Source organism: Onychostoma macrolepis, chromosome 01 (genome assembly GCF_012432095.1).
Source record: "Onychostoma macrolepis isolate SWU-2019 chromosome 01, ASM1243209v1, whole genome shotgun sequence".
NCBI lineage: Eukaryota > Metazoa > Chordata > Actinopteri > Cypriniformes > Cyprinidae > Onychostoma > Onychostoma macrolepis.
The window spans coordinates 26071802-26094969 of record NC_081155.1 but is presented as its reverse complement, the minus strand read 5'-3'; the positions used below and the strand labels follow the sequence as shown (position 1 = coordinate 26094969).

General features: G+C 36.3%; 2 protein-coding genes across 3 annotated transcripts in view; one reads left to right on the top strand and one right to left on the bottom strand.

Annotated features, from left to right (window-relative positions):
• The window catches only part of pcca (propionyl-CoA carboxylase subunit alpha), a 53636-nt gene extending 46953 nt beyond the window's left edge, over positions 1-6683 (top strand). Inside the window, exons 21-23 of the mRNA XM_058771930.1 lie at positions 2248-2388; positions 4728-4805; positions 6066-6683. Coding sequence (XP_058627913.1) covers positions 2248-2388; positions 4728-4805; positions 6066-6134 — 288 coding nt within the window. The 3' untranslated portion in view covers positions 6135-6683. The remainder of the gene's footprint in view (positions 1-2247; positions 2389-4727; positions 4806-6065) is intronic.
• A 139-nt stretch (positions 6684-6822) lies between these two features.
• The window catches only part of marchf4a (membrane-associated ring finger (C3HC4) 4a), a 39143-nt gene continuing 22797 nt past the window's right edge, over positions 6823-23168 (bottom strand). For both annotated transcript variants that reach the window (XM_058771940.1, XM_058771948.1), the window contains 3 exons: positions 22736-22891; positions 19112-19304; positions 6823-8381 (listed from right to left, as the gene is read on the bottom strand). In XM_058771940.1, the coding sequence (XP_058627923.1) occupies positions 7912-8381; positions 19112-19304; positions 22736-22891 (819 nt within the window). In that variant the 3' untranslated portion in view covers positions 6823-7911. The remainder of the gene's footprint in view (positions 8382-19111; positions 19305-22735; positions 22892-23168) is intronic.

The following is a 23168-nucleotide window of genomic DNA, read 5'->3' as shown; positions in this document are numbered from 1 at the left end:
AAGACTTATATTGTTAGAAAAGATTTCTATTTTGAATAAATTCTGTTCTTTTGAACTTTTTATTCATCAAAGAATCAAAGAAAAGAGTATCAAAGGCTCCAAAAAAATATTATGCAGCACAACAGTTTTAACACTGATAATAAATCAGCATATTAGAATGATTTCTGAAGGATGATATGACACTAATGCGTCAGATAAATTAATTATATTTCAAAGTATATTAAAATAGGAAACCAATATTAGAAATTGAAATTATTTTATATTTCACACTATTACTGTTTTTTTTCAGTATTTTTGATCAAATAAATGCAGCCCTGATGAGCATAAGAGACTCCATTTAAAAAAATATTAAAAATCTTACTGATCCCAAACTTTTGAACGGCAGTGTAGATGTTTATGGTCCATGTTGCCTTCTTGTTTCAGTTGAACTGCACCAGTGGAAAATATGAGTGCGCACCAAGCTTCGGATGACAACATTAGGATAGACAGTCAGAACATTGAAAAGTTTTCAGACATTTTTTTTAATTGATAATTTATGAAGCTTTTTTGTAAGTGTTTGAGTTCTGTAATTGATGCTGTGAAAATGGCCCTGGAGGTATGACCAAATTTCCATCTCGCAGCCCTCTCATCCCTCTATCCTGTAGTGTCAGTGCCCTGTTCTTTATGTGACAGTATTAATTAGCTCTTCATTTGCTCTGCAGGCTGTTATGAGCTAATGGCTCTCCATTAGTGTCTGTATGGAGAGCAGGGGGCGGATGCTCTTGGCATACTGCTGCTACTGTGAGAGGGAGAGAGAGGTTGTGTGTGTTTGCGTTGGTGATCATTAAATTGACAAAACTGCTTTTCATTCATTGAGCAGTGCGGAGGGCCAGGCTTCACTCGTCTGTTAATTGAATTAGACTGGGCACTGACAGAGCCTTTCAATCTGTCTGAGACACACAGAGAAAAATAAACCGTTAGCTGCCCGGCATGTGATTGGATACAGATTTGGGCTGCCATCTAAAGGTGAAGATGGGAAGCTCTGAAGAAAATCATGAGCTTTTGCATGAGTAAAATGCAATCTCAAACCATTTCTTAGCAATTTGTTGAGAGCTGTGACACAAAAATGGGAAAAACAGAACAGGGAACTGATGAAACATGCCATTATAAAATGAAATGTTGGTGATAACATTCAGAAGTTTGGAGAAGTTTGTTATTTTTAAAGAAATGTAATACTTTTATTCAGCAAATACACATCAAATGGATCAAATATATAAATTTTTTTTATTTAAAAAAAAAATCTATCAAATTATTATACATTTTCAACACTGGTAATAACAATAAATGTTTCTTGAGCAGCAAATCAGCGTATTAGAATGATTTCTGAAGGATCATGAGAAAATGAAGACTGGAGTAATGGCTGCTGAAAATTCAGCTTTTCATCACAGCATTAAATTACATTTTACAGTATATTTACATAGAAAATAGTTATTTTAAATTGTAATAATACTTCACAATATAACTGTTTTTACTGTATTTTGATCAAATAAATACAGCCTTGGTGAACAGAAAAGACCTCTTTCAAAAACATTTTAAAAATCTTACAACCCAAAACTTGTAAAACTTGGTTGGTAGTTTCTTGTAAAACTGCATTCAGAATACCCTACTAATTTTGAATGGCTATCAATGAAAAGATAGAGTTACAGCATCTAACACTGGGGCCTAACGGGGTCATTATAACCAAATAAACCACCACAATTTGTCTGATACATACTAAACAAAAATGACAAGAACTGGTGAAAATCAGCAGTTTCAAACATAAGGATGGCTGATGAGTCATGTTTCAGAAGATGAATTACTCTTGTGGATTTACCAAAATTTATGAGATTTTAAAAACTGTTTAAAGTTACTTAAAGCAAGAAGATTAAATATACATGGGCACAATGCATGGGTACGTTCTGCAGCATTTCCAAGTATCCGAAAGCCCTGCAAGCATGTAATTTTCCATGATTTTCTTGGATGTGCACTCTTTCAAGGCTTCTGCGATTATTATTTAAATAAGCATACAGGGCTGTTATTAAATTATCATTGATCTTGGTCTGAATAAGTTATAATGTTCACTAGACCTACTGTAAAAAAAAAAAAAAAATGAGTGAAATGTGTTTGGGTTTGATGGTAGTCTTTCGGAGTGTCGTTCGTTTGGTTGTTTGTATCATCATAATGGTCTTTCTCTAACCGTGTAACCATTTCTCTGTTTCATGTGTTCAGTTTAAGCTGCGTGTGTTGAGTAAACTGGCAGCATCTCTCAGTAAGCACATGCCAGAGAAGGTTCCAGAAGACACCAGCAGTATCCTCCGCTCTCCCATGCCAGGATCTGTGGTGGCTGTGTCCGTTAAACCAGGAGATAATGTAAGTCACTTCCTGGAAATATTGCAAATGCACTGCACAAATCAGTAGAACTATCTTTCTCCCCAATTCCCAGTTTAACAAATGGATTCACATTTAATTTGGATTGTTCAGAGGTCTCTGGGTAATACTTTTAAGAAAGCTGATAGCAGTCAAATTTCAGGCACTTAGAAACAAGATGAAAAAGGATAGCTTGATGTTAACAATAAACATAGTATGCAAGTACACTTTACCTTGTGTTAGTTCACAGTGATGGCTCACCAAGAAATAAAAATTCTGTCATTTACTCATCATTATCTTCATGCAGCAAAAAAGTACATATTGCTGATGTATAATTTTCCTAGTTTTCTGATCAATTTTGCTTGAATAAAAATGCTGCCTGGTATTGAAGCAGCTGGACAGTAAAAATGCCCTTTTACATTGAATTTAAAAACATCTGAATAATGGGGCACTTCTGCCACCCACTGGACTGGAGTATGACGCACTAGATGGCACACAAATATGTACGGATCAATGGCGAAAGTTTGCAGTTTCCACTGAAATCTGCCTGGACAATTCTAAAATATAAATAATTATTATAGGCTTACTTTTGTGATTCAGGATAAGGCAAAATCACAGTTTGGAAGATGGATTTATGATGTACTCACTCATTTAAAGGAATAGTTCACCCAGAATGAGAGTACAAAACATCACAAAAAGTAATAATAATAAGTAAATCCATCATAATAATAATAAGTAATCCACACCACTCCAGTCCATCAGTTAACATCTTGTGAAGTGAAAACATCATTTAGATGTTTTAACTGTAAATCGTTATTTCCAGCTAATTTTGACCAAAAAACAATTACATGGTATAGCTTTAAATTCTGGGTTGTTTTTCAAAATTAAAGGGATAGCTCACCCAAAACTCAATAATTACTCACCCTCATGTCGTTTCAAACCTGTAAAGCCCGGTACACACCAAGCCGACGCCGGCGAACTAGTGGCGACGAAAGCAGACTGCGGGGTCGGCTCACGTCGGCAGCATCTGGGTCCAAAGTTACCCTGACACACCAAGCCGACACCCGACGGCCAAGTAGCACGTCTGTTGTGCACTTTTCTCGTGCACTGGTTCGCCAGCTGAACAGCCAATCAGAATGATCAGATGGCCCGACTGACCGACGAGCTCCGACGATGTCGAATCGGTTGAAAAAAAGCCGACGAGTACCAACTTCAGCCGACGGCACGGAGCACACTGAGAAAACTTAGTCGGCCGATGAACAAAAACTGCCCGTCGGCTTCATTCATCGGAACACAAATTAAGATATTTTTGGTGAAATCTGAGAGCTTTCGAACCCTGAATAGACAGCAACGCAACTGACACGTTTAAGGCCCAGAAAGGTAGTAAGGACATCATTAAAATAGTCCATGTGACATCAGTGGCTCAAGCTTAATTTTATGACTCTACAAGAATACGTTTTGTGCAGTTGCTTAAGAGAGTCATGTGCTGCCATTGTATTAAATTCACCCCAACCAGGTGTTCATTAAATGATCTCCTTTTGTTTCTCACAGAACAAAGTCGAACAGGTTTGAAACAGTTTAAGAGGACAGAATTTTCTGTTTCGAGTGAACTATTGCTTTAAATAACGTGATTTGCATTAGGATGACATCATTTGTAAAGCTGACAGTGCACTTCAGTATGACAAAATGTCTCTGTGTGCGTGTGTGCGCGCGCGCGTTGCTGTCAACTTGAATTGAATGTGTCCTGACTCAGTTTGTTAATGACTTATATATAATGCACAGACCGACTGGCTCCGGCTAATACATCTGAGCCTTTCCAGTAAAACATCTCATTCACTCAGCAGCGTCACAAATACAAGAGCACTGCAATGAAGAGCTCTCACACTGATTAGTCACACACACACACACACACACACACACAGCAGTGACGTTCGCACCACCTGATTTCGGCACTTCTGTATAGATAAGGCAGAAATGAGTCCTTGTGGATGGAGGGAAATAGCAATTCCTCAGCGCTTGCTTATTTCCATAATCCATTTCCATAATGGAGAGTTTGATAGATATAAACAGAGGTTTCTTTTATTGATTTTGCTCTCACGTTACAGTGAGCTTTGTGCATTTGTTAACCGTTATGACTAATGCATGCGCCTTTATGAAATGATATTACAATATTCCTCTGCTCTTTGTGCTGAGGTCGTTTTATGTACTAGACCTGCACGAGTCTATGAAATTAATAAATATATGGAGGGAAGATGCTCTGTGAGTCGTGTTTCAAGAAGTTATTAGAAAGTACTCATTGTGGAATAGCTGTTGAGGTTTATTTGTTCATTGGTGTTCTGAAGGTTGCAGAGGGACAGGAGATCTGTGTGATTGAAGCCATGAAGATGCAGAACAGCATGACCGCAGCAAAGACAGCCAAGGTGAGCTCACTCACACACATACATAAGTTGATACATAATCCTCCTCACTACTCATAAATCTACTCACTGCATCATAAATCGATTTGACATAAAGAACACACTCTTCCACATAGCTACATTACAATACCCAACACCATGAGAGAGCGAGAGCGAGAGAGACAGCGAGGGGCCGCGGTCCATTATCCACGCTTGTATTCTGACCAGACCACTTAGCTATTGTAAAAAGTCTCCCTCCTTGTAAGACGACTCAAACCAGATTATGGTTTATGGTTCGTGGGATATTTTAATGTACTTCATGCCAGGGCTGTTAGATATAACTAAAACTAAAACCATAAAAAACATTTTATCTAAAACATTTTTACATATTAATTTTTTTCAGCTAGTTGCAAAGACATTTCTCATTTTGACTTAAAGTGATGTATTTGATGTACTAATATAACTAAAACTAATAATAAAACTAAATTAAAAATATATTAACTATACAGACATAAAAAAAAAAACAATAAAAATGACAGAAATGACTATATTTCATTAAGAGTTTTCATTAATATATTTAATGTTATATTTCTATATTTTGCATGTTTACTTTAAAGATCTTTGCACACGGAGTCTGAATTTCTCGTCCAAAATTTCCGCATGTTAAAAAAATAAATACAACCTCATGTTGTCAATCACGTTTACACACTGCCTCCAAAACTTTCATCCATCATAAAAAAATTCGGATCAGGTTCTATTTTCTGCATTTTTGCATCCGTAGAAAGCATTTTGATAGGAAAGGAAATTTCGGATTAAGTGTGCAAAGACCTTAATAGTATCTCAGTGATACTAAAATTCAGTAATGCAGCTTCATGCATCATTGTATTTTTCTTAAAATATTTCTCAAGGTTTGTAGAATCACTAAAGCATTAACATAGGTTGTATTCAAAAAGTCTTAAAATGATTAAAATCTAAATATAATTTGTAGAAAAAAAGTATAAATAAATAAATGACTTTAAAATTACCCTAAGGGACCCCTAATTGAAGAATTAGCCTTATGCATTTGTATAGGAAGGTCTGTCACGGATCAATGATATTTCTCATGTGATTTTAATTAAGCAGCGCTTTCTTTCTTAATATGGATGCAAGCATTAGTTTCTTGTTAAATAATTTTTTCCGTTTCTCTGGAAAGCTTCCTGTGTCCAGTGTGTTTGACTGACATTACTGACTTTTTCAGATGCAGAAATGTTGGACTTTCCTAATATAATGTGTGTTAATGTTCAGGTGAAGAGTGTGCACTGTAAAGCTGGAGATACAGTCGGAGAGGGAGATCTACTGGTGGAACTGGAGTAGCAGAAGATCATCAGTCGCTGTGGATGAGCAATCAAAGACACTAGTAGAATAGATGGAACATTCCTCCATTTGTTCTTTTTGCCCTCGTGGTTTTACTCTCTTTTTTACATTATGACTATAATGTATCCATCTCCCTGGGATCTAGCTGGACTCCAGTGAAGGAAATGTCAAAACGCTTACTCTCTCGTGCCTTGGCCCTCCGTTGGAGGTGTTTTCATTTCACATGGAACAAACCACAATTTGACAGCAGCAGCAGTCAGTGAAAGCTGTTGACACTCCCTCCCTGTCTCTCTCTCTCTCTCTACTCTGTGTAGATTTAGCATTGTTTAGAGGAAGTGCTGTGAATGTTTTGCATTGCTGCAACTCCTTTTTAATTATAAGGTTATATTATGCAATGATTTTTCTGCTCCATGATTATTCAAACATAATATAGGCCTATTCACTCTTCATCCAAAATCAGCAATCCCACACTCATCTATTTGTGTTTCCATAGAACTTATACCCCATTTCTGTCATCAAATGCATTAAACTCAATTTGTGATTATTTCTGCACTTGGTCTGTAACACTTCATTTGCTTGGGCTTTAATTGTTCAGTCTTTTCCTCTCTTTCTAAAATTGTGAAATCCGGAGGAGCGGACCGTTAACAGAAGGAGGCAGATATGATTACTCAGAACAGACAGCTGTGGTCAGGCTTGGAGGAGGCACTTGTGCTGTTTCCTGTTTTTTAGCACTGAGACACTTAGATCCACTTTCTGTCTGTACTTGTTTTGAGAAAAAAAATTGTGTTATAATAAAAATGGGATTAATGTAAACATTCCAAGTGCTCTTGATTGCTTGAAGCCCTAGGCTTGGGAAGGAAACACATGAAATGCATTACTGAAATGAATGAATTGATTGAATGCTGTGTGGCAGCAGCTATTTCCAGAAGAGAAACGGACGCATACAACAGTTAAACAAGTTTGAATTTTTTTTTTTTTTTTAATGTAGCAACCTTTTTCTCTCACAAATTTAACAAATGTAAACAAAATAAGTCAGTTGACCAAGAATTTGCCTCAAATTGGGCCACTTTTTTGTAGTTTGGAAAATGTTTGATTGCTGCAAGTTGTCTCCACTGTAACGTGGTTTCCTGTTATTGATGTACAAGACTGCCAAAACCAGAGAGGATTGATTTCGCTAAAAAACGTACTGCCTGTGAGTGTAAACACAATAGTTTGCTGCTTCAATACCACATTTGGTTTGTTAGGAAACATATTTAGACTTGCTTATTCTCGCAAGTAACATTAATAATAGGATTTTATCTGAAAATACAACATGTAGTAATCGTAAAATTAGTGTGACGTTGCGTGTTTTCCATACAAACACGTTTGTTCTTCACTCTGAGCTGTTTGAGTTCAGCAGTGGCTGTCGGTGTAGAAACTGGATTGCATTGTTATGGTTGTGCTTCAGAACGGTCACAGCTCTGACTGTGGCCTTGAGCTGATGATAAACTCATTACACACGCACACACACTCAGAGACCCCACCCCACTGACCTTTGACCATTCTCAGTTACTCACATTTGAAACTTTATGGCCATGACCTTTCTTGTAGCCACTGTGAGAGAAACTGCTTCCTTGTTTTATTCAATACTGTAAAAAATAGAAAAACAAACGCCTTAAACCCGAACAGCACTGCACTGGGTCTTCAGGTAACACTGTTTAATTCTCCTCAGTGAATCCGTTCTTGTAAATACGTTGCATGCAGAGATTCAACGGTAAACTACGCCTCATGGAAGGCCTCACACTGTAGTGACTCTCATGACCAGTTCGCGGTTGCTGTTGCTGTTGCTGGTCTGTCCGCGTGGCTCCTGGGGCCTCAGATGGTGGCTGAGGAGATGAAGGATGTTGTAAGCACAGTGGTGGTCTGGCAGCGAGGGCTGCCCATTGCTGGGCTCAGACGAGTCCTGCGGCTCTGTCGTGGCTCCTGCTGCCAACGGGATGGAGTTTGTGGTGGGGGTTGCGGTGCCCGCCGCAGCCGCTGCAGCTGCAGCCATGAGGGAGGATGTGGAGGTGGAGGCTTCACCTTCCGTGCCGGTCGGCCCCATCCGGTGCGTCAGCGGCAGAGAGAAGGTCCGGAATGCGGCACCGGTCTTCTGATGCTCCTCGTTGTCTTTGACCTTGTCGTAGTTTAAGACTTTCCACTGCTGATTGACAGCCTGCCAGCGGTTAAAGATGCGAAATACGGAGGGACCTTCATGGACAATCAGAGCTAAAAGAGAAGGAAAGATGGATTTGCTAAGTGAGGGATAATGTACAGTCAGGCAGTGACTTCCATTTGCTGAAAGACTTCTTAATGGATACTTGAAGGAAATAAATACTTTTATTCAGCAAGGGTGCATTTGATCAGAAGTGACAGTAAAGACATTCGAATAAATGCTGTTCATTTAACTTTCTATTCGTGCTGAAAAAAAAAGTGTAACTGTTTCCACAAAAATATGAAGCAGCACTGTTTCCAACATTGATAATTATAAGAAATGTTTTTTTTGTTGTTGTTTTTTTGAGCAGCAAGTCAGCATATTAGAATTATTTCTGAAGGACCATACGAGTAAAAGCTAATAAAAATTCAGCTTTGCATCACAGGAAATAATTACATTTTACATACGGTATACTCGCATAGAAAAAAGTTATTTTAAATTGTGATAATGTTTCACAATTACTGTATTTTTGATCAAACAAATGCAGCCTTGGTGAACGGAAGAAACTTTTTCAAAAACATTAAAATCTTATTAAACTCACAGTTTGGACAGTATGTCCAATGTCTTTAAATTATATGCTTAAATCTTCCACTCAGAAAAAAAAAAATCATTGCAGTGTACAAACAATCACCAGCAGTTGAGTTATGTTTCTTTAAAATTAAGAGTCCATGATGGGCTGGTTTCAGATGTCTGGATAACCGGAAATACCACATTATTTAATGGGAAGATTGACCTATCAGAATCATGCATTCCACAGAGCCGTGCAATAACTAGTAGCTAGTTACTCTAATACTAAAACACATGAGCTTCACAGATAAAACTTCACAATACATGGAGTTCTATTCTCTTTACAAGTGTTCACTTTCAGTGTTTTTAGTTTTACTCAATTACATTTCCCAGGCTAAATGATTATACTTTTTACTCCTCACAATTAATTTAGCTTTCCAAAGTGCATATTTCACAGGCCATTTTGACATTTTACAAGCCAACTGAATTAACATTTAGGTAATACTTAAGCACATGCTTATTTAAAATAACTACTTCAGCAAACAGTGCACCATTTTTTCTGTATTTAATTACTTTTGGCATTTCATAACCTCTTGAATCCAGTGTAATTACACTATTAGCAAACAGGGCGTGTCTTGAGGCTACAAGGTTAATACAGACATTTCCCCCATTTACTTCAGCATTTTAATTGCAACATTTAAAATCTCAGCGACCTCATGGATCATTAAAAATTTGCAGTGCACACTGAAGAACAGGTGTTTTGGAAAGTGTTAAGGTGTTATCAGTGTGATTTCTTTGTACTTTTACACCTCCGGCTCGGTTTAACTCACACCATTGTATGTGTTTCTTCAGAGGTCCAAATAGAAAGACAACAGCGATCTACATTAATATTTTATGTGATACTAGGTTCCCCTCGGAATGTCTGCAAGAACTCTACACTTCTTTTTTACACATTCACCAAACTATTTTTTCCCTCTTTCGATTTTCACTCTCTGAGCTCTGATGACAGTGAAGCTCCCTTTTTTGTTTTTTTACAAACCAGCTCTCTGCGAATGTTAGATTACGAAGGCTTGTTTCTAGTGGAGTTGAAAGCGATCTCAGATGGCTGTGAAAGGCTAGTGCCCTCCCCAGAGCCCTGAGGTTCTCCTTTCTCTCTAGCTGCTCCAGAATCAATGAGACAGACCACTAACGGACGTTATCACTGTACACTGCAGACCACTAAAACAAGCAGTGTGTGAGAAGGTAATAATAACCCACAGTTTTCAATCGACTTTTCTACAAGAGCAAAAGGCAAAGCCTTAGCGTTGAGAAAACTATGCATGCAGTGAATTTGTGTCAACGTTCATATCACATCAGTTACATTTGTTTGGTTAAATTTGGGGAAAAGCGCTAATCCTGGAGTTGATGCTGTAATGGTTACTATTATTAGCTTTATTGGAACAGATAACTGAAGTTTCAGTAGAAAGGACAGAATTAATGTATCCACAGTGGCATTTATATGCAGCAAATGTGTACAGTTGAAATTAGGTTGTGGAGGAGTTTATTAGCATTTCAGCATCATGACGAGTCCTATTGCTGCTGCAACCTGATTTTCCAGACTCTCTCTTTCTCTCAGTCACGCTTCCCCAGTTGGACCGCACATCCTCTCATTACAAGGAGAGAATGTGAGACGTGTATTGATTTAACACACACACACACACACATTTTCCTTGAGCTGAGAGGATAGCTGAAGGAAATTCTCAGGGCAAAGCTTGAATTTTTATCAGCAGTTTATTCTGCTGTAGTGTGGGATTTTTTTGGCTCCCAACCAGTCCCACAGTGGATGGGAACAGGACTCGGCTGTGAAAAGCCACTTTGCCACCTGTCTCTTCTCTTAGCTTCACTCTCAATTTTGTTCTCGTTCTCCTTCCTTTTTTGTCCCCATAGGTTTTTCCTTTCAGATAAATCTATGTTATGGCAGATGATTTTAAACCAATGACAATAATTAGGCACAAAATTCTGTCATATTTCAATATTAAACCGAAAGTTGTATGAGCAAGATCTCATCCCACCTAAGCAATATTGAAACGAACCACTATTGGGTGATAAATGATACATTGCAAATTTGTAATGAAACGCCTTTAAATGCTTTATTATTAATTAATTACGGTAATTTATTTATTGCATTCAAGCCCGTAGCCAGCTATGAATTTTTCATGTTCAAAAATAAAATTAGTTCTCTGAATGACTAATTTGCTGTTTAAAACTCCTCTTATGAATGTCTGCATGTGGGTCATTTCACAAAATCGGTGCCTTTTCCACTTGGAAAAATAGAAAAATAAAATAAGCTTAATCAATATTTTTTAAATATCCATGAAATGAAGACACCTTAAAATGACAAGAAATTGTATTGTGCCATCTGAGGCTATGTAATTTATTACTATTTTTCTACCTCATGTTTTGGTATTTTTGTCAACCCTGTTACCGACACAAGCGTCACTAGGTACTATAGTTTAATTAGAACTCATATGCCACTGAATGATATAGGTATTAGCTCAATAATATACCGAGGGTGACCTTTAAAATGTTTGAATTTTATGCAGACACTTTAAAAACAGGGTCAAACCTAATCCATGTCATCCCTGTTACCCACGTCAAAACCTGATACTCTAAAAAGTAACAGGTTGACAGTAACAGGTTTGACAATTTGAAACAATTTGTTAATTGCTAGCTAATAGTCAAGTTCACAAAAGCGCGTAATGTACACTTTTGAAAGGATTTTACTTGTAGATATTGATTATATTAAATGTAAAAAAAAATATAATTTTTTAAATTTACATTTTACAAATGGTAACAGGATTGACACTGCATGATGGCCCCCCCTCAGTCAAGCCTCATAAATCATCAAAAATAGAACATTATAGAGGAGTGAGAGAAACATGTTTATTTTTTGGGAGTGTAGGAATCCTGGTTGAGAGATGATAAACTCCTAGAAATAATGTCACTTGAATGTACAAATGTTTTTGAAGGGTTTTTTGATGAGGGTAACAGGGCTGACATGAAATCAGGGGACACCAATAAAATGTGGAATGGCTGTTAAACATTGGTTAACAATGAGACTATATTTAGAACAATATGCAAATTTGATTTTTATATCATTTTGCCTTCATTTTGCAAATTAAAAGTCCTGCTGAAAAAGAAAAATCATAGTGAGGGACAGGCCAAAAACCTTACCCTTACCAGCATAAATGCTATTTAAATTATTTAAAATAATATTTAATTAACTTTTTTTTTTTATGTAAAATTGATGAAAGCATAACATAGTATTGTATGTTTTTAAACTGTACATGTATTTGTTGTTATATTAAATTTAGGTTTGTTATTTCTTAGGGATGCAAAAGGCACCGATTTCGTGGAATGAAACAGTTTAGACAGTTTGCAAGAATGTTTAGCGTCCATGGTATGAAAATGATTGCTGGGAGACACTGGCAGAGCGAACGAGTCTTTAGAGACTTGTGAGTGAGGACGTGGGTGCAGTTGCCAGATCCAGCTATTATACGTGGTTTTTGGCCTTGTCTTTTCCACTTAAAGGAATACTCCACTTCCAAATTGAAAATTTCCTGATAATTTACTCACCCCCATGTCATTCAAGATGTTCATGTCTTTCTTTGTTCAGTCGCAAAGAAATTAAGTTTTTTGAGGAAAACATTCGGGGATTTTTCTCCATATAATGGACTTTAGTGGTGCTCAACGGATTAAGGTTAAAAATGCAGTTTCAGTCCAGCTTCAAAGGGCTCTAAATGATTGCAGCCGAGGAATAAGGGTCTTATCTAGTGAAATGATCAGATATTTTCTAAAAACATTTACAATTTATATACTTTTTAACTTCAAATGCTCATCTTGTCTGGCTCTGCGATGTGCATGCGTACTCTGTGCACTCCGGTTCGAAAGGGTAGGTCAAAAAACTCCCATCTCATTTTCTCCTCCAACTTCAAAATCATCCTACTTCGCTGCAGAAGTACCGACCCAGTGTTTACAAAGTGAACATGCAAAGAAGGTCAAATGCCCTATACAAAAAAAGGTAAATCAGCGATGTAGGACAATTTTGTGCACCGAGTACGCATGCGCATCGCAGAACTAGACAAGATGAGCATTTGAGGTTAAAAAGTATATAATTTATTTTTTTTTTAAATAACTGATCGTTTAGTTAGATAAGACCCTTATTCCTCAGCTGGAATCGTTTAGAGCCCTTTGAAGCTGCACTGAAACTGCATTTTTAACCTTAATCCGTTGAGCACCATTTGAAGTCCAGTTTTCCTCAAAAAACTTAATTTCTTTGCAACTAAAAAAAGAAAGACAGACATGAATATCTTGGATGACATGGGGATGAGTAAATTATCAGGAAATTTTTATGCTGGAAGTGGAGTAATCCTTTAATTTGACACTTTAGAAAGTTAACAAAGTGGTAAGTTGCAGTTTAGGGTCAGCGATATCTTTATCGTATCTTATTTGCAAAAGATTTGAAATAATTTCAGGGTTTTTCGTTTTTTAAATTCGTTTTCATAGCAATATCTGGCAACACTGAATCGCTGGCACTTAAACTGACCGTAATCAAAAAAGCCCATGAACATATTATTACTAACAGGCTAGCACATTCGGTAAGGGAAACACCAAAAATATCATGATGTTATCTGTCAGAAACGTTATCAACGCTGCCAAAAACAGTAGCATTTAACACTAGTATACAGATCTATAGAACAGGTTACAGAATGAAATAAAATAACCTACTCAAACACTAGCCATGAATAAGTCTACGCTGTGTCATTCAGTATAGTTACATTTTCAAAAACATTCATTAGAGCACTAGACAAAGTTATCTTTAAAGCAATGATTATTAATGAAAAATATAACAGTACAGTATTGTATTGTTGCATGATTAATAAACAACTGATAAAATTATCCACCCCTAACATATAGTAAATTATTAACAAATGTTTATGCAATAAATATGGTATAATTTAAGAGTGTTCATCCCTCCAAAACAGAGAAAACATCTTTCACAAACATCTACATCTATGTCTTTTCTAAAGTGTTAATGAGTTGTATTTGTAGGGGTTATCATAGCACAATTCTTAACCCCACCCCAGACCTCATTAATTTTCAAACCCTGGCTACGCCCATGATTGCATTGTCACAAGAAGTGACAGATGTGGAGATCTAACTATTGTTAGTGAACCCTATTAATATATCACTTTGGATAAAACGGCTAAACTATCTTAGATGACACTCTCCTTACAAAACTTAAAAACTATAGCAATATTCACAATGTTGTTGAAACATATTTTCAAATTTATTGAATCCATGCATTCTAGAAAAATATAAAAGAGGATGGATGGATGGATGGATAGATAGATGGATAACACTTTTATCTCTGTTGTAGCTTGTATTTTTATGAGGAATTTTTAAACTTGCGGCACTTCACTTGGTACTGCCAGCTTAAGATGTATTATTTATTTTATAATATTATTTATGTTATATTGTATTACTTATTTGTAACCCCAGACACAATCTGTGGACTTTTCTTGCATTTTTCACAATGATTTTTGATGGAAATATGGAGAATTCAGTGGAATAGATTTTAAACTTGGTAAAAACGCTTAAAAAGAGATGATAGTTCAGTTTATTGGTAACTAAAATCATCAGCAATTTTCCAAAATACTGTATAAACGCACTTTGGATAAAAGCATACACTGATACAAAAGCATACCTTGTGACACATTGCTTGTAATATTCTTAGAGGACCTGATGCCCCCTTTCTGTTGGGAGGGGAAATAATAAAAGGCTAATGCTATTCCCAGTGATAGTGTTTTCAATGAAACGATCGCCTTTAGGCATCATCTCCATTCTCTCCACCTAATCAGACAGAATGGACTCTTGTTTCCTCTCCCTCCCAGTCTGGCTGCTTATTGAGACAGAGTGATACATCACGGTGAGAAACTCTTGAGGAGCTCTGCCATTGATCAACAGCACACGCACGCACAAACGGATGACACACTAAAACAATCCCGACATCACTATTGTTCAGCTCCGTCCCATTCACCCTCTCTCTTTTTTCTTGCAGTAACGATTACCCAAGATAGCACTGCTCTGAGAAAACCTCATTATTCCCTCTGAGCCACTAGAGAGACGAAACAGCCATTCCACTTCAGGTTCTACAGCTATGTGATGGCCATTTATACTGCAGGCACTAGGTGGCAGATATTTTACATTGCAGCTGTCATTTGTGGATGGCTGCAGTTGTTGACACGCTTGCTGTAATTTCCATTTAACATTATGTCCGATCTATCTAAACCTCATACATCACACTGAGGTTTTAGTGCCAAGTGCTTTGTCCAATACCTGTGCATTTATTCAGATGGTTACATTCATACAGCAGCAGGATACAGTTGTTATTGGCGAGTATAGTTTTTCATATGCATTTTTGCTTTGAGACAGACTTAAGATGCAGTCACATTAGCAAAGTTTCAGCAAGGTTTTGCAAGCAAAAAGGTCCATTTTCTATTGTCAACAGATTTTTGAACCAAGCAGTTTTATTTTGGTCACTGCAGCAAATTTGATAGACCAAATAAGCCCGATGCAAAATCTGTATGTGGATCTTTAGCTTATGCAGAATTCCAGGTTGCATTGATTCCTATTGAAATTACTGGATTTTGTTGACAAAAGATGCCTGAACAGTGGTAAATGTGACCGTCAAGGGAGTCAAGTAACACTATTTATTTTGACAGAAGCAAACCGTGGTTCTGATCCAAAAATACAGTGTGAACAGAATTCATTTTGGCCGAAAGTCTGGTTTGGACCAAGCACTTGACCCAAGTGTGAAGGCAAGTTTGTGACTATCAAATGATCCTGTTCATACACAGCATACACAAGCAATTTGAAAGTGTGAATGTTCTGAATGTATACGAATGAATAGCTAATGTTGAGGGCCTTTTCTGTTCTTGCAACAGCTGTAAATACTGCCTCTAACAGTGATAATAAATATCAAAAACAGTGACTTCCATAACGCTGGAAAGTCTCATTACAGTTAACATGACGTTATTTGATACAAAGCTCAACAGAGACACAAATTCATCCATTATCCGACAGTGGCTTCGAATTCTTGAGTGTAGAGCAAAGCATTCATGAGGGACCCAGGCCACAAAACTGATAAAGGTTCCGATGGAAGACAGTTACTGGAATAACTCATACCCCACAGGAATATGTGAAATACACACATCAAGTGTGTCAGCAGTGTAGACTGGTTATACAGTAGCGCTGTATGATGTGAAAATTAGTTTTACAGTGTGATTCCATTTACCCAGCACAGTTTAACCAAAATATTACATTCAGGTGTGAGCAAAGAAAATGTAAAGTCCATTTGTCTATACAACAAATTTGTTACTCTCGTTCATAACTTAACATACTTAGCACTCTAAAATGTGACTGACTGCCATATTCTGCTGCTGTGTGATTAGTTCCCTAGTTACTGGCATCTCTCATGTCATTGACATACAAAAACCTGCAGAATAATTGCAGTAAATTGGTGTTTTGAGTTATCAGAGAGACGGAGCTAAATGTTTGGACAAAAGAGAACAGAAAAAGAACAAAGTGGATGGAACTTGAGAGTTTTTGGCTGCATATCCAAAATAAACTGGATAAAATACATTTACTTTAATGGTGAAATCCAGTTATTTCAATAGGAATTTATGCAATTAAAAATTTCACTCACAATTGACAATGTTTGTATGTAAATAAAAGCTTAAAGAAATAAATCTGTTCATCATAAAGTGATCATATCTCTTCAGAAGACTTGAATTAAACAGCTTGATTCTTATGAATGACTTTTACAATGTTTTTATGTAGTTTTTGAAGCTTTCAATGCATGGACAAAAATATTAAAATATAGTATATTTATAAAATATTTGTGTTCCAAAGATGAAGAAAAGTCTAATTGGTTTGGAATGACATGGTGAGAAAATTATGACAGACTTTTACATTTTTGAGTGAACTAACCCACAGTTAACTTCAGATTTCTGTTTTTCTCCCACACAGTTTTTATCTTTGTTGTTCTCTAATACTTTAGGAAAAGCATTAGTGAACTGTTTTTTGATAAGTGATGCTCTAGTTTTTGCTGCGGCATTCAAAACCCCCCTTCTTCCCTGAAAGTGGTTTTGTTACAGCAATGCAACTCTAAGCTGTTCAGCTGATGCTTAATTGAAACACAATTTTATCATTTAATTAGGAGCACATTTCCTCTGAGAGACAAAAAGACAGATACAATGTGTGTGCGTGTGTTATTTACTGCCTCAATTGTATCCAGATCGTGAGGGAGCAGTGTGCGTTTTCTCATATAGCGATCATCACTCCTTAAGCTGGCCTGATTAGACTCTCTCTCATTGTCTCGCCTTTCCTCAAGAGATCAAACTCAGCATATCCTTGCCTGTAATACTTTGGACCAGTAACGTATTACAAACCACAGAAAGTCCTAAATATTTAGTCTGTCCACTTCCAAATTACATATCATTATATCTTTCTCAGAAATGTTTGAACTGCAAACAAGGTGAATTTCAATCAAAAGTGCATCCTACTCCCTCTGAAGGGCAAAGCACTTAAAATGAGGGGCCATTACTAGCAAAAGTATCAACCTTCATTTTAAATGGAATATTAATGTAGCTGCAAAATCGCTTTCAGCTATTAAGATTGTTGTGGAAAATACATCTTTGTATCAAATTTTGGCTCTGTGCAACTCTAATTCCTCTGATAGCCTATGGGTGCATGAGAATAATTCAGCATTTTAAAATCCATGGTAAAATCATGTAAATGGCAGACAAACTAAATATTTCCTCGAAGGTGTGATTGTCTGTAAACTGTAATAGCCTTCTCAAGAGCCCTTTGTGAAATAATTCACTTGAAGGTTTGTTCCAAATGAGAGTGAGCAAGTAATGAAAGTACCATTCAGAGCAGAGCGCAACAGTAGGGTACTGGAAGTAAAAAATCCATTAATTTTCTCAATAGAGAAATTGATTTTTCTACATAAAGCTTTCAAGACAGGCTGACTATTAATAAATGGTATATGCTTCTGTTAAGCCCTAACTCATACATTTTGTTTTGTTTTACTTTAATAATAAAAAATAAAAATCCAGGTAAAGCACTACACTGCTAATAAATCCTAAAGAAAGAATTCAGCCAATCAGAGAACTACAACAAACAAATCAGATGCTGTTTAATGTTTTTGTGGAAGCTGTGATACTCTTTTTTTTCAGTACTCTTTGATGAACAGAAAGTTCAAAAGATATAGATGTCTGTCACCTTTGATCAAATTGATGCATCTTTGCTAAATAAAAGTATTGATTTCTTTTAAAAATATGACATTATGTATCGTACATATTTTTTTATTTAATTAAATTTTTTTATATCATATCTATTTGATTTTTTATATAACATTTCTGTTTTTACATTTTATTTTTGAATGATTATCTATTTTAATTATTATTATTTTACAAAATGCTAACTAGATACTGTTCGCTGAATTAACCAATGTGATAAATTCATGTGACTACTATGTAGGGTGTTACTGGTGTAAAAAATTAAATAAACTACTAAATAGTATATAAATAATAGCAGTAAACAGGACCCTGCGGTATTTAGTAAGCTACCCAAATTTAAGTTAGCATTGCTAGTGTTGTTTCTAGGCTTTATATTCTGTCATTAAATATCAGATGGTTTTAAAATTGCATACATTTTATGGATTTGTATATATTCATGTTGTGACAGCCAGTGTATTGTGGCAAATCGGAAGTGGCTTTGAATCACATCTATTCAGGAATCAATTTCAAGTTCTGTCTTTCAGTCTTTCCCTTGCGCTAGGCATTTTATTCAGTTGATACTGTACATAGAAAAAGCTTGATATTAAGTGAAATGCAGCAATTACTCATGGCTCCCTGTGGCTTGCCTGAAAAATACAATCCTCTCAGTTCTGCTTGTACATTTTTCTGTGTTTTAAAAGGAAAGTGGGCTTGTAATTCAATATGCCTTATTCAAATTCTGATTCCAACATATGTTGGCTGCCAGGGAGGCCACCATGTACTCAAAGGTTTTTTTTTTCTCCCTTCAGACATTGTCTGACACTCTCAGACTGGTAAACAAGCAAACATAAAAAAACACGGCGTTGGTTTTGCTGAGCCAGGTGGCTGCAGTTATTGAGAATCTAATGACCTACCGATGCACACCAGGTCCATGAAGCCGTACATGGCGTAACAGATCTGGAAGAGCAGGTCCTGCCGTTGCCACTTGGCCGATGGGCTGAGGGAGGACCAGACCAGCCAGGAGATACTGGCTATCAGGAACAGGGAACCCAGAACAGCTGCAGCTATCTGTACTTTCTCTATCACCGTCAGAGAGATGGCCTGCCACTGGAGATACAAAAAATGTGAACTAATAGATAATACAGTATCAGTACCACATTTCAGCGCACATGAAAAACAAGAAGACACTGCAAAATATTTATACATTAAAAAAGTGATATACAGTAAGTGACTAATCAGTCAGAATTATAGAGAATGACACTATGAAAAGCTACACTCCGACTCAAAAGTTTGGGTTCAGTAATTTTTTTTTTAAATTAATATTTCAGCAAGGATGCATTATTTTGATCAAAAGTGACAGTAAAGACAGTGTTATAAAAGATTTTTATTTCCAATAAATGCTGTTATTTTGAACCTTATATTCATCAAAGAATCCTGGAAAAACAATGTATTCTTGTTTACACAAAAATATGAAGCAACCGTTTTTAGCATTGATAAAAAAAATTTAAAAAAATGTTTATTGAGCAGCAAATCAGTACATTAGATTGATTTCTAAAGAATCATGTGACAATGAAGACTGGAGTAATGATGCTGACAATTCAGCTTTGCATCACAGGAATAAATTACATTTTACAATATATTACAATAGAAATTGTAATATATTACAATATTTCTATTTCTACAATAGAAAGGTTTTTTCTACCTTTGATCAAATAAATGCAGTCTTGGTGAGCAGAAAAGACTTCTTTCAAAATCTTATCAACCCCAAACCTTTAAATAGCATTGATTGATTGATTAATTATTAGCACTATGGAAGAAATTATAAAATTATAAAATTACATGATTAATAACATAATAACATGGTACATAAAAATAACAGTATTCAAAACACTTATTATTATTATTTATATTTTGAGAAATCGAGGCGGTTTGTATATTTCATGTTTACATCATGTCCATTTATGTTAATTTATATTATTATAATCAAAAAATGGTCTGGCTGGCTACTTGCTCACAATACATATTTTTCATATATATGGCATGTAGACATTCTTCTAGCTGTCATTGGATCTTGGTATAGAATGACAGATCTAATCATAGGCAAATCAACCAGAGAAAAGCACAACTAAACAACTCTGAGTAATTTGTAATTTTGTTTCAACCACAGATGGCAATATAGTGGTGCATCTGTGGTGCACCTTTAAAATAACTAAAACAAAACAAACAAAAAAATAGCTTATTTATCATCTGAAAGTCAGATCAAAAGAAAATAAAAAAAGACAGAAAGTAAAATCAGTGAGAGAAGCTTTGAACCCAGAGAAGCATATAAACTACTTGAGCTAACACAGTATGAAAGGAATAAGATAAACCACCGCCACTGCTCTCAGTATTGTGGTGGTACAATGGTACAGCGATCAGATGGCTAGATCATGGTGCTGAATGACTACCATATTCATCTCTCATACATGGTAACCCAAGATGCACTACATGGCCAAAGTTTGTGAACATCGCTTTCTGATTCAGTCAAGCATACAGTCATGTAATATCCAATAGATACTATTTTCTTTCCCAACATAACAGTGCTCTCTGCACAAAGCAGGATCCATGAGGAAATGATTTACTGACTCTAGTATAGAAGAACTTGGCTGGACTTCACAAAACGCCAACCTGAAATTCACTGAACACCTTTGGGATGACTGTGAGTCAGGCCCCATCGTACAAAATCAGTGTCTGACCTCACTGATGCTCTGGTGTCTGAATGAGAGCAATGTTCCCTGCAGCCGTGTTCCACCGTCTAGCCTTGCCAGAAGAGTGGAAGAGAGGACTGATGTTTAATGCCCCTGCTTTTGAAATGAATTGCATGGTTTTGCTCAACAAACACATGTGGGTGTCATGTTCAGGTGTTCACAAATTTTTGGCCATGCAGTGTACTTCAAAGATTACCAATGGTGGACAGTAGGGGTGACCCCGAATAGTCGAAGATTCGATGCTTTGATAGGAAGAGCCTGATTCGACTCCCAATCTCACAGTCAAATATTGGCAGAGGTGTCATGACCATGACATTTTGGCTATATGAGGGTGCTCAAATGTCTGATTTCACATAGAACTACTGGTTTTCTCCCAATAAGTTAATATACAGCCAATTAAGATAATAATTGAAATAAGAATCTGAAAAGAAAGTAGCTTTAAATGAATAATTTAACATGCATGAATAAATCCAACCACCCCTATAGATTTAAGTTTCACTTTCCATAATCCGTGACTGACAGAGGAGCATCTTGGTGGCAGGGATTTAAATCTTTAATAAGACTCAAATTGACACAGACAGAGTGAAAAACTGGATTTTTTCGATCCAAACATATGATTCACAAGTGATTTCAAAATATTTCAGCCAGTTTATATATATTGTGTATTATTCATCTTGTATAAGAGGCATTTGGTTGAGTTGCGCTGCAGTAAAGCGCTTCATTGTAGTACTGCGGTGATGATTTCTTCAGCACGCAGCCCGAGCAGGACAAACAATGCAGAATATTAATAACTATGACTGGGACTGTCATATGCATAACATTATCATGAGAACACTATTATAATAAAACGCTGTGAATTTTTTAAGTTTAGTTGCCATGTTTCTGCACGTTGTTGCGTGAAGAATGCGTCCACAAAAGGAGTTCATTCAGAGTCGCGCAGACACGTTCATGCATTCGCGTAATTCAAATGTTTCATTATACTGGTCAACTTCAGCACGTGCAGCTCAAAACAGAAATGCAGAATATTAATAACTACTGTCATATACATAACGTTATAATGAGAGCACTATTGTAAAAATTTAGTGAAATACGTTTAATGTTAAATATCTTTTACTCAAAACATAAAACATTATTTTTGTATCTGCAAGGCGAATGTCGAATGTCTGACTTGACTCTTGGTAATGTATTTTGCCTTCCGCCCCCAAACATATGATTCGACTATCAGTCGACTATCAGCAAGATTCAAAAATTCTGACTCGACTATGTAAATCCTTAGTCGGCGACACCCCTAGTGGACAGAAATGAAACATGTAAACTGTTCCAATTTCTAATAGGGTTAAAAAAAATGTACTTTATATGACAATATATTTCATATATGTAAAGGATTTGAGACCTGCTCGGAACCTGATAACAATGTCTGGGGAACAAATCATTCTTCAGAGGCAATTCTCAATGAACTGATTCATAAATTCAACAATGTGGGCTGATCAAGTCTCAAATCACTGAATTGGTCTCGTCTGACTCAAAATGAGCCAACCAGGAGTAATATGATCCTCAGAGCTCAAGTGTTCAGACTTATAAAAATTCTTAATAATTTCAGACCAAGCTCTAACCTATTTAAACTCTATCCTATCTGTGTAACTGGTGGATTAGACCCCTCTCTCTTAGTAGGAGAATCAGGTGTATGAAATAAAGCAATAAATAATAAGGAACTCATAGATCTGTGCTTTTACTTTTAACACATACTTTTGCACTTTTATACTAAGTCCACATAAGCCCAGGCAGAGTTACCTGTAGCGGGTTCTTGGTGCTGATGGCGATGACCTGGTATTTGTAGTAGCAGAGTTCACAGCTCCAGGATCCTCTCTCACTAATCCACTTAATAAGACAGGGCTCATGAGTGCAGCGAACAGAACCACTACAGCGACACGGGCTCAGCAGCTCTCCCTGCAAAACACAACACATGCTTACATTACCAGAAGATAATCTTCCCCCGAAATAATCCCAAAACCACTGTACATAAACACCCGGCTCAATGATAAATAAGATAAGATACAATATTACAATCTGAATAAATGTGAGTTTATGAATACTTGTTTCCACCATGGGATTAAAACAAAAAGTTAATTGCGACTTTTAATGTAAAAATCTTGCAATTTTGTAAAAAAGGTCAAAATAGTGAGATATAAACTTATAGATATAAACACAGAATTCAAACTTTTTC